The sequence below is a fragment of the Heterocephalus glaber genome, unplaced genomic scaffold (assembly GCF_053883595.1).
Source record: "Heterocephalus glaber isolate CG9 unplaced genomic scaffold, H.glaber_assembly_v1.0 deba00001479, whole genome shotgun sequence".
Classification (NCBI taxonomy): Eukaryota; Metazoa; Chordata; class Mammalia; order Rodentia; family Bathyergidae; genus Heterocephalus; species Heterocephalus glaber.
This window is the reverse complement of record NW_028258316.1, coordinates 8363255-8375358: the sequence shown is the minus strand read 5'-3', so window position 1 is coordinate 8375358 and position 12104 is coordinate 8363255. Positions and strand designations below refer to the sequence as shown.

At 42.3% G+C, this 12104-nt stretch overlaps 1 protein-coding gene across 29 annotated transcripts in view; it reads left to right on the top strand.

Annotated features, from left to right (window-relative positions):
* Ralgps1 (Ral GEF with PH domain and SH3 binding motif 1) overlaps positions 1 to 12104 on the top strand; it is a 262738-nt gene that overhangs the window by 55069 nt on the left and 195565 nt on the right. For all 29 annotated transcript variants that reach the window (XR_015439737.1, XR_015439736.1, XM_087182747.1 and 26 more), the window contains one exon: positions 6171 to 6221. Coding sequence is in view for 27 of the 29 variants with exons in the window: in XM_087182747.1 (XP_087038873.1) it covers positions 6171 to 6221 (51 nt within the window). In the remaining 2 variants the exon portion in view is untranslated. The remainder of the gene's footprint in view (positions 1 to 6170; positions 6222 to 12104) is intronic.

The window sequence follows — 12104 nt, the reverse complement described above, 5'->3', positions numbered from 1 at the left end:
CCAAAAGGAGAGGCGGGCTGTGCTGGTGACAAGTAAAGCACTGTCACTTCCAGGGTCGAGGGGCAGGACCTGTGCCCAGCAGAGTCTCTGGATCCACTTCTCATTTGCAGGAAATACCAGGGATGGGGTCATAACACCACGCATTAGTCAATGCAGTCTTCTGTTTTATAGTAAGTGTTTAGTAAGTGTTCTTATTTTGTAATAAGAGAGTTAAAATCACTTCACAATCCTCTTTTTTTTTAAAATTTTGGCCAAGGGTGCTCTATAGCTTACTTTAGTCTTTCTCTTCCCCTAGTGTTGAAAGCAGAGCAAAAAGTAAGGCTGGACTTGTCTTTGTCATTAATAGATTGTGGACATCCTTCCAGGTCAATATGTGCAGATATTATTCACGATTTTTAATAAGTATATAATATTTCAATATGTAATATACTATAATTTTTTCAGCAAATCCCTTTTTATGAACTTCCCCAGATTTTTGCTACAACTAGTAGTACAGTAGGCATCTGTGTATCTATCTGTATCTGTATTTGTATCCTATCATAGAGGTCTGTATATAAAGTCTCCTTATATGCCAGTGCTTTTCTTTTGTATTTGTAAGGATTGTTGTGTCAATAATATGCTCATTGCATTCTCTAAAAGATAAGGTCTAAATGCAATTCAGGATTGAGAAAAATTGCTACAAAACAAATACGGGATAATTAGCAATTTTGATTGTGAACTGTGTATTAAAAAATACTGTTGGGGCCAGGGATTTAGCTCAGTGGCACCTTGCCTGCCTCACAAGCGCAAGGTCCTGAGTTCGATCTCTGCCCCCTCCCAAAAAAGAAAGAAAATACTATTGTATCTATTTGTTATAAATTTCATGAAGGTAATGATTTTTCTGTAAGTTTAATATTAAGTAAAGAATGATATTATTCCTAGGAAATGCACATTGAAATAGGCACAAAGAATCATGAGTATCTGTATTTTATTCTCAAATGGTTATATATATATATGTGTGTGTGTATAAATAAAGCAAGTGGGGAGAAATGCTAGTGAAGCTAGATGAAGGGTTGTGAGATGAGAGTTCATCTTACTTTTTTTGCAACTTTTTGTAGCTTTGATATTTTTGAACAATAGAAAGTTTAAAAACCTAGTTACTTCTAGATTACTTTCCAAAACAACAGAGATGTTCATAGGCCCATGAGCTGTGATGTACTGCTGGGTGACCAATGGTATCTTCTTGCATAACCTGCATTTGAGTTCTTCTGACTATGATTCTAGAATTGCCAGACGTGTACTTCCTGTGGCTCTGGGAGTATGTGTATCCAAGGAATGTATCTTTTGTTTTTTTTTGATACTGGGGATCGAACTCTGGTCCTTGTGCTTGCGGGGCAGGCGGTGGAACCACTGAGCTAAATCCCCGGCCCAGGAATGTATCTTTAGAGTTGAATACTTTTTTGTTCTTTGAGCTCTCCTGGACCTGAATTGGTGGAGTGATCTAACTGTAAATTTTAAAGTGTCTTCTATTATAAAATACACCACTGTTGTGTGAACAGCTTTTTAAATTTGTTTATTTGGGATCTTGGAAGACCCTTCTACTATTGCCATGATTAGGAAGAGAGGATTTAGTCTGCTTCTGTTACAATGGAGAAATACTATATTCAGTGTATACAAAAAACAGTTCTCTTTTTGGCTAACCAACTAGCTTTCATTTATCCACATGATACCACTTTCTTCCTTAGGGGCCACATTGTGAAGTGCTCCCGTAGATCTCTCCAGTCTGTAGTGTTCATCTCTACAGAAGTACAGTACTTTGTAATGTGCAGAGACTGGCCATTTCCCTTAAAAGCCTGGGCTCTTAGGAGTCCTGGTCAAGAAAAGACTAAGGTTAAGGGAGGTATGTCCAGGTGACCAGCTTGCCTGGACATCCTGTATTAAGATTTCATTTTCGCAAGTAAGGATAAGCCATTAAGGGATTTGCTCATGAGTGTTTCTTCAGCCCCGCTGCTGGGCAAACTTACAGTTTGGAAGCTAGTGTGGGAACCCCTGTGTCTGTTTTTGTGGAGTGAGGAACAATGCCCCTGGGATGCCCTTGTCTCCCAGAAGCTGAGACATCTCTTCTGAGTGTTTGTGCGTGGGGGCTCGGGTCCCACTGGTCCCACGAGCTAGGCTTGCTCCTCAAGTTCCCGCCCCCATACCCACCACTCCCTTGGAGTGCTCGTGCCTCTGGGGAAGGATTGCTGTCAGCAACCTTTTAACATGAGTTTGGCTTTGTAGTAAAATGACATGACATTCATAATCTGGTGATTTTACCTAAGTATTTTGTGTTGTTATAGTCTCTCCCTGGACAATGCATCCTTTTTTGGTCAGAGTGGAGAGGACAAAAAGGGCAAAGTCTCATGAAAACCCTCACCATATGTCTAGGCCCAGCCTGTCTGTTTCCATCCTGGTGACCTCTGCTGTTGTGTGTTTTGAATAGAATGCATGCATTTTCTGATTTACCATCTGAGCGGTGATCTGGATATTTGAAACTTGGACCATCCAAAACAACATGAAATGTAAAGTCATCATTTTAATAAATCATTTGGAAATTCAGTAGCAAACCTTAGAATTGATGGCAGGATGGAAAGGAAGTTTTCTCATTTTCATATTAGCAGACTTTTGGTTCTTTTCCTAAATGACATTGCAAACATCCTGCCGGTTCTCCCGGGTAGGGAGTTAACTTGAACTGCAGGAGAAATTTCCAAGGCTCTCTGAGTTTACAGCTCAGATCTCCTGTTTTCACAAGGTCTTTCTGTTCCTCAGTATGGCAGAATTAATCCAAATACAAGGAGCACTTGGCTAATTATCTCCATGGGTCTGGCAGAAGAAATGCTAATTTGTTTGCACTGCTCAGAATATACTCTGGGCCCAGTAACTTGGGCCAGACATGAGCCTGTAGGCCTTGAGGTTTACTGGTCACTTGAGGCCAAGAGCATGAGAGCCAGATGTAGGATGTGGTAATGTCAGATGCCCCCTTACTACCATTAAGGGGACCTGGAGGTAGAGGAGCTCAGATTCCCCTCAAGGGCTTCCTCATGCCTAGTGGTATCTCCTTTCTGTCTCTTTACCTTCAGTTAGTGACAGCATTTCACCTCTATGCCCGTGAGAAGCAGTGACCCTTGAAAGGGGACAAAGAAGCTCTCTCTCCTGAAGCCATCTGCTCCCCCCCCCCCATTCAGCTCTGGAGTAGTTTGTCTTGGCTGGCATCCTGTGTTTCTCAGCAACCCGGTGACCTTGGACTATCTTTGCCTTGTGCCAAGAGCTGACCACAATTATGCACCTAAGCCCTGGATTGTGGTCGCAGGTGACATACTCTATATATTGCCATTTTCCTTTAATTTTTTTTTTCTCCAATGTATTTTTGACAGGAGGCTTTCTACTGACTCAATGTAACAGCTCCCTTTCAACTTCATCTAGAACAACTCCAGTGCTTGGATGGTCAACCAATGATCCCTTATTTCCTAGTGTCCTAGAACTGGTCAGGAACTATTAATTCACATTCTCTTTTATATATATATATAAATTTCCTATAAGAGGGGTTATTGTCACCATTTTCTAGATGTTTCCCTTGAGATTGGGAGAAGTTAGGTCACATATCAGAGAATGTTGCTGTTACATGATAACCAGTGATACTATTTATTACTCTAAACTTAAATTTAAGATTAAACTTACTAATTTTAAGAGAGTCCCAGTTTATCATGGTGTCAGATAATCACAGATGTCCTGTGTTCAGTGGACACAGTCTTATTACATTAATAGGCACCTGAAATGGCTGGGGATTTAGCTCAGTGGTTCCACCGCTTGCCTCGAAAGCACAACGACCTGAGTTCAATCCCCGGTACCAAAAAAAAAAAGGCACCTGAAAGCCCTCAGTCCTCACTTTCCTGGCCCATTGCAGAGGCATCTTTAACTGACATCGGGTATCCTGTGTGACATGTGGAGGTAGGTAGATCATGTGAAGTCAGATCAGTCCTGCGTCGGCTGAAGAATTGTCAGTAACGATACCTTCTCTTACTGTCCCCAGATGGCTTCTAACTTTGGGCACAGCCTTTTAACCTGCTGTGTGTTTTCTGTGTTGTTGACATTAATGAGTCCTTAAGTTGGCTGTGGTAAACGACAAGTTCTTTCATTTACAATCTGTTGAGGACTGATACTTAAAACAAATACAATAGAAATGTTATGGCCATATCAAATTGCTATAAAGGCTTCCCAGTGCTTGCTCCCAGCTTCTGTACTGATCTCATTGTGGGCTGGGAGAGTAAACAGTTTGTGGCCCCAGATTGGTCTCTGGATGTATCTTGAATAGTACTCTACTGTATAATTTAGGAGAGGCATTGACTTCAGAAGAGAAGTATAATTTCCATAAGCCGCAATTTAAAAATAATTGTAAGTTTAGAGTAATAGATAGTGTCTCTGGCTAGCACTCTAATTTTTAATATTGTATCTGCAACATTTTAAAACTACAAAAGTAATTCATGCTTGAAACAAAACCTCAAATAGTATAAAAATTTCCAAAGTCAAAACTTTTCCCTTATTCCCAGCCCCACCCTCCAAATAACTATTATAAATTCTGAAGTTGAAACTGCATCTAATATTCAAGAAAAAAGGGTTTGAATCAAGATTTATGAAGAGAAAAAAGGGTGGGAAAGACATTTCAGAAATTCACCCCTATCTCTCACCAGTTACAAAACTCAACTCAGAATGAGTTAAAGACTTTCATGTAAGACCTGAAACCATGAAATCACGAGAAGAAAACACAGGGGAAATGCTTCAGAACATTGGAATGGTAGTAAGGATTTTTTTGGATAGGATCCTGAAAACAGAAATAGACAAAGGGGATTATATCAAACTAAAAGCTTCTGCACAGCAAAGGAAACAATCATCAGAGTGAGGAGACAGCCTAAAGAATGGGAGGAAAATATTTGCAAACTGTTCACCTGACAAGGGGTTAATATCCAGAATATGTAAGGAACTCAAAAAAAACAAAAAAACAAAAAAACGCTCAAGAGCAAAAAACATAAAATTCCTCATAAAATGGGCAATAGATCTAAATAGACATTTCCCAAAAGAAGACATACAAATGGCCAACAGGTACATTAAAAATGTTCAGTATCACCAATTATCTAGGAAATACAAATCAAAACTACAATAAGATATCATCTTACTCCAGGAAAAATGGCTGTTATCAAAAAAACTGAAGACAACAAGTGCTGATGAGGATGTGAACAAATAGGGACTCTTGCATGCTATAAATTAGTACAGCTATTATATAAAATAGTGTGGAAGTTTCTAAAAAATTAGAAATGGAACTATCATATTATCCATCAAGCCTACTACTGTGTATACATCTAAGGAAATGAACTCTGCACTTTCATGTTCATTGTAGCACTATTCACAATAGCCAAGAAATGGAAAGAATTTAGGTGTCCATCAACTGATGATGGGTAAAGGGATGTGATACATACCCACAGTGGAAAAAGACTTGTCCTGTCATTTACAGTAACATAGATAGAAGTGAAGGTCATTATGTTAAGAGAAATGAGGCAGTCGTAGACAAGTACCACTTGACCTCACTCATATGTGGAATACAAATAAGTTGATCTCACAGAAAGAGAGTAGAATGGTGGTTGCCAAAGGCTGGGGAGAGTGGTAGGGGGTACAGAGGGATGGGGAAAGATTTATCAATGGATACTATCTTAAATAAGGTAGGATAAAGAAGTTCTGGGGTGCTGTTGCACAGTAGGGTGATTATAACAACAATTATGTACTGTATATCTCAAAAAAGTAGAAGAAAGGGGTTTGAATGGTTTTACCATAAAGAAATGATAAGTGTTTGAGAAGATAGGTATGTTTCAGGTCAAACACCTGTCCTCTCAAACATTAAATATTTTAAACATTACACAATGTATACATGTATAAAGCCATTACGTGGGACTCCATAAACATGTAAATGTTTTAATGTATTAGTTAAAATTAATTTAAATTTAACAAGAAATATATTTAGTTTTTTACTCTACCTTTTAAAAAAATTTCACAGGGAAAAGTACAACTTTTATGAATATGTATTACTCTGTGTAGATCTAAAGTAACATGACAGCTCTCTCTGATGTCCAGGATTTTCTAACTTCATCTCTCTCTTGTTCCAGAGCCAGATCACACTAATGGACATCCCTGTGTTTAAAGCCATCCAGCCGGAGGTCTGTACTTTGTCCTCTATACCCTTGTACTAATGCTATGGCTGGGAAGAGAGGGTCTAACCAGCCATTGTGAACTGAGTGACTCAGTTTCTTGGTTTCTCTCTTAAAATCTCTATAGATGCACGTTACTGATTTAAACCTAGTTCCATTAACATTGGTGCCCATTCTTTGAGGTAGGTGTTATTTAATGTTACCTGTCCGGCCCATTCTAGAACAGCAGAGCAGTTGGTGCCTACAGGGAGGGCTGCACACCTGAGAGCAAAAATAGACAGAGAGGTTTATATCAAACTAAAAGCCCTGAAGCTCTCCTCCTTGTCCCAGGCTGCCCCGGATGAAGGTGTTCACTGTCTGGAAGGACTCATGAGGGAGTTTTCTAGAGAGCTTCTTTTTGCCGATCCCAGATTCTGGTGACTTTTTTGTTTGTTTTTGAAATCAGCTGCCACAGCAAATTGCATACGTATTTGCATTAAATGCATATGTACTCTTTGAAACAGTAAGAGAAAAAGAGTCTTTAAAAGCAAAAATTTCTGAAAAACAGAAATTTCTGGAAATGTATGGCTCTTGGGACGAGGCTTTAGTTTATTCACGGTTTCTTTTCTTTTCTTTCTTTTTTTTTTGGTACCGGGGATCAAACTTGGGACCTTGCGCTTTCGAGGCAGGCGGTGGAACCACTGAGCTAAACCCCCGGCCCTCCAGTTTCTTTTCTTGTTAGCAAGTAACAGAAATCCATTTCAAAGAGGCTGAAAAGGCAGAAGAGACACTTATTTCAGGGGCTAGGGGTATTTCACAGCATCATCTGTGGACAGAGAGCTCAGGTATCCTGGGAGCCCCCAACATGTGGGCAGTCCTTCTTCTCACCTCCCCTTCCCTTGTCCTCTCTTCTGCTCTCTTTCCTTTCTGCACACGTGGTCCAACTAGACCTTCCCAAAGGGCCACATTTATATTATCCCCATTTAAACTAACATTCTACACTGAGAGCAGCAACACTCTATCCAGCCCACTTTAGTCAACTATCTAGTCATGTTCCCATCACCTGAGGTCAAGAGGACATGGTTAAGATCAGCAAACATGGCTGAGGGACCCACGCTTGGGAGAGAGGTACAGATTTCAGAGAAATAGGGTGTGAATGGGAAAGTAGGTCAAAAAGTGTTTGCTGCAACCATGGGGTGACTCCAAAACACTCTTAACTTTACTGTACGGTGACTGGCAAGACTTTGAAAAAGACCGCATAACCTAATACGCACCCAGCCAGAGTATCTAGGCCTTCTGAGAGCTGGTGTTCCTCTACTAGAAATTAGGAAGAAACTAGTGCCACCAGCTGCACTCAGCGTGTATGTGAAGATGTGGCAATGACTTGTCATATTGTGTGTGTTGTGTCCACTGGGTTTGAGGAACATAGCTATGTGTACTATTTCCTTTTAATTGTCTGACTTCATCTTTTTTTGTTGTTCTAAATGTGGGACGAATCTTCCTCTTTAATTAACAGCAGCAACTCACTACCGCTTGGAGCCTTTGGGTGGAGTAGTGTGATAGTTGTCTTAGTTCTCTGCTGAAGCTCTTTCTCAACTTGTTCTCTGCTTAGCTTTTTTTTTTTTTTTTTTTTTTGGTACTGGGGATCGAACTCGGGTCCTTGCGCTTGCGTGGCAGACAGCAAAACCACTGAGCTAAATCCCCAGCCCCAAAGATTCTTAACTTTCTTTTTTTTTTTTGGTACCGGGGATCGAACTCGTATCCTTTCCCTTGCAAGGCAGGCGGCAGAACCACTGAGCTAAATCCCCGGCCCCTGCTTAGCTTTGATCTGGAGCAGTTTAGATATTTGGGGCTTTGCTCCTGATCTTGAATGTCAAGGTCAGCAGTGAGGTGGGCATCTCTGCCCAGGTTGACTGTGGAAGGGAAGCAGTGGGGGGCTTCTTCTTCTACAGAGCCAGGACCAGGGCCAGACCAAGATACCTCCCCAGGCACTGCACTGTGGGGGGTATCTTATGAAGGCATCCTTGTTTCAAGTTATGACAAGACTTTAACTGGAGATGTTTTGCCTTCTATATTTTAGCTTGGAAGAGCAATTCTCATTTGTGGCTGCTTCTCAGAATTACCTGGGCAGCCTTTGAAAGGTGGGGTGCCCAGATCCACCCTGCGCCATGGAATCTGGATCTGTGGGTTGGGATCTGGAACCCAGTTAGCCTATTTTGTGAAAGTTTGCCAGGTAACTCACACAGAGTGAAGATTCAGAACTAACTGCTTTGAGGTATCTGGAGAAACCCCAGAACTGAACTCTGTGGATCTGTAATGTGTTAGCTAAAAGTAGAAGAGTTTATTCCTCATTGTCAAAACTATGGGCAAAAGAAGGACCCTGGAGCTGCCCCAGTTGTTTTGTTCTTGTTACTATTGTTAGAAGACAGAAAATTGGAATTTTTTTCTGTTGGGGATGACTGCCATGTTGTGGCTGGATCACCCCAGAGTAGGAAGGTCATGAACAGGAACAGTTGTGAGTCTGAGGTAGGTGAAACTTTCCAGGAAGCAGAGGGCATCATCTGAGAGTATGATGGGCACCAGGAAGGATGTGGGCTCCCAAGAGATCAGGAGGCCTGTGGACTCGTGCCTTTCATCCCTGCTTGCGTATTAGAATCATTGCTTGCGGGAGAGGAATGTATCTGTAAGAACAAAAACACTCAACCAGATGGCTATACTTCCTCCTTGGAGGATCTGACTGCATAGGTTTAGAGTGGGGCTGGGGCTGGGGCTGGGGCTGCGAATCAGATTTGAACAACTCACCAGTGGTCCACAGTCAAAGATGAGAAAGATGTAGATGATTATAAGACCAATAGTGATTTGATTTATAGATGCCCCACCCACCCTTTGCAGTGCTGGGATTGAACCCAAGGCCTCACACACAATTGGCAAGTGCTCTACCACTGAACAACATCCTTGGCTCTGTGAAATCCTAATTCCCTAAAGATTCATCCTTTCCTTGTTGCTAACTGTATTGGTCACTTTCCTGTCACTGGGATAAAATACACAATACCTGAAACTTGAGGAGGAAAGGTTTATTTGGCCCACAGTTTCCAGTAGGTTCAGTCCAAAGTAGGCTGACTCCAACACAGAAATGGCATGGCGGAAAGGCCTGGCAAGGACAGCTGCTCATCCCATGGCAGTGAGGAAACAAAGAGAAAAGGGGGGAACCTGGGGACAAGGATACACTTTCTAGGTCACATCCCTAGTGACTCACCTCCAACGAGGCTCCACCTCCTAACAGCACATTCAGCTACTGAGCTCATCAGTGGATGAATCCACTGATGAGTATGGTATCCCCATGATCCAGTCACCTTCCAAAACATGAGACTGTTTTTTTTTTTTTTTGGTACCGGGGATCAAACTCGAGTCCTTGCTCTTCTGCAGCAGGTGGCGAAACCACTGAGCTAAATCCCCAGCCCAACACATGAGACTTTTGAGGGAACATTTTGGATCTAAACCATAACACCAACTAAGATTACTATCAGTTCAGCTCTATGTAGATAATATAACATTGGCCGTAGACTGTGTAACTGGGACTCAACCCAGGCCTGTCTGAGCCCAGGGCTTGTCTAGTGGAGAGTACACAGCTCCTACCCTTTTTAGTATGGATCCAGCCATTGTACCAGGGCTTAGTTGTCTAGGATATACAGTTTATGAGCCCTTCCTAGTCCTGGAAGATCTTAAGCCCAATGAGGTGTTGATGCTGGTGGGTTTAGATAAGACAATATGGACTTCTGGGGTTTTCCAGGAAGGCATCAGCCTCTTCTCTTAGTTGGTCATTGCGCTGGCTTGCTTCAGGTCTTTGCTTCCTCCATCCTCTCCCTTGGGGAGCTGTCATGCTGTCTGCCAACTTTGTGTTTATTTATGAGGAGCTGGGGGTACTCAGCTTGAAAATATAAGGCTCTGGAGGGAAATGCTTTCTGCCTTTGGAGATCTGAAAGGCATTGAGCAGGCTGTGAGGAGTGATGCTGAAACCTGGACATTTTTGCATGGTATCAGGGATTTTCCTGGAGAAAGAATTATCTAGGCAGTGGATTTACATGCACAAAGGTATATCAAAGAGACTTATTTTGAAGTAGGGGAGGGGGAAAGATCAGGCCATGAAGGCTCCTAATGACCCCCAGCCATGGGAGTCCTTGAGTCTCTGGTGCTGCCAAGAAGGCAGCCCCCAGCGGTGGAGTAGTGGGTAGACTCTTGCCTCTGTGTCCCTGGTTGGTTCACTAGCCATCCATATCTGAATAACCAGTGGCTTGTTGCCTGAGCGCAGTTTTGGAAATAGGTGAGGGCTGATGTAGAGAATTTTTGGGGAGCCCAGGCTATGTGCAGACTCTAGGCCAGGCATCTTGGGTGCAAGTTCACACTTGGGTGCAAGATCCTCACAGCAAGCTTATGATGCACCTATTATTGCTGCCTTCATCTTACATTGAGGGGATGGAAGAAAGCTCTGTAACCTACTCTGTGGTTACCATATTAGTCCTCTATTGCTGTGTGATAGGTTACCCCAAAATGGGCAACTCATAACAATAAGCACTTATTATCTTTCAGTTTGTGTGTACAGGATCTGAGTGACCCAGCTGGGGTGGTCCTGGCTCAGAGCCCCTCAGAAGGGTGCAGTCAGGATGTCAGCTGGGGTTGCAGACCTCTTTTGTGGTGGCTCCCATACAGTTCTTGGGAAGTTAGTCCTGGCTGTTGGCAGAAGGCCTCAGCTCTTTGCCATGTAGAGCCTCCACAGGCCATTTGAGTGTTCTCATGGCATACCAGCTGACTTTCCCCAGAATAAGTGATCCGGGAAAGCAGGACAGAGCCATGATGACTTTCATGACATTCAGAGCCTAGGGAGTCACACCCTGTCATCCCTACGGCATCCTATTTGTTTCACAGATCACTACTGTTCAGTGACAGAGGGGATTACAGAAGAGCTGAACACTGGGAAGTAGGAGTCAGGAGCTGGGGCTGGAGGGATATATTGGAGCTGTTTACCACAGGCACCTAGGTCAAAGGATCCAATTCAGGTCAATAGTCTGATTCCAGAAGCATAGTAATTCTTGCTCCTAGTCATCAGCTATGAGACCTTTAGTAAATCACTTCACCTGAGTTTCATTTTCCTCGTTCACAGAATAGAGATGGTGAGTACTTCCCTCCTAGGTTTATTTGGAAAGTTAAATGAGAAATGCATGTAAAGCGTATATAGCACAAAGGCTAGAACTCAGTAAGTCTTAACCTCAATTATTTCAGACATGCAGTACATTCTGGACATCAGCTAAGTGGTTGAAGACTTTACATGTGCCACCTCTTCTAATCCTCAGCTTACCTGGGACATACACAACTCTATTTACAGATGAAAACCTTAGGCACAGAGAGTTAGTATAACTGCTCAGCAGCTTGTCCCAGGGAGTGAGCAATGTGCGTGAGGATTGACTGGCAGCGGGAGTCAGAGCCTATAGCTGTCACTGCTGTGTCTGTTGTTGCTGCTGCTGTGACTGTTACCATCACCCACCAGAACCCCTTGTATCAGTCTCTGGCTTACTCTATGATAGTGATGGTGAGCATTGTAGAGTTTTCAATGATAACAGCCAGCCAGCTGCAGCACATATGCCATGGGTTTGCCACAACTGCTCCAGGATAAATGTTTTCTCACCTCAGTGCCTGCCCTGCCACTCACTGTCCCATCTTTCTGCTTCCTTTCCTTTCTCTCTTATTCTTTTTTTTCTTATTGTTAAAAATTACATATATATTTATGAAGAATGGTAAAATGAAGCCTCATGTACCTATTAACCAGGATTAAACAGTTATTAAGATACTGCCACATGTGTTTCATTTACCTTTTTTTCTTTTTATTTATCTCCAGGAATCTGAAAGCACATGGGTGAC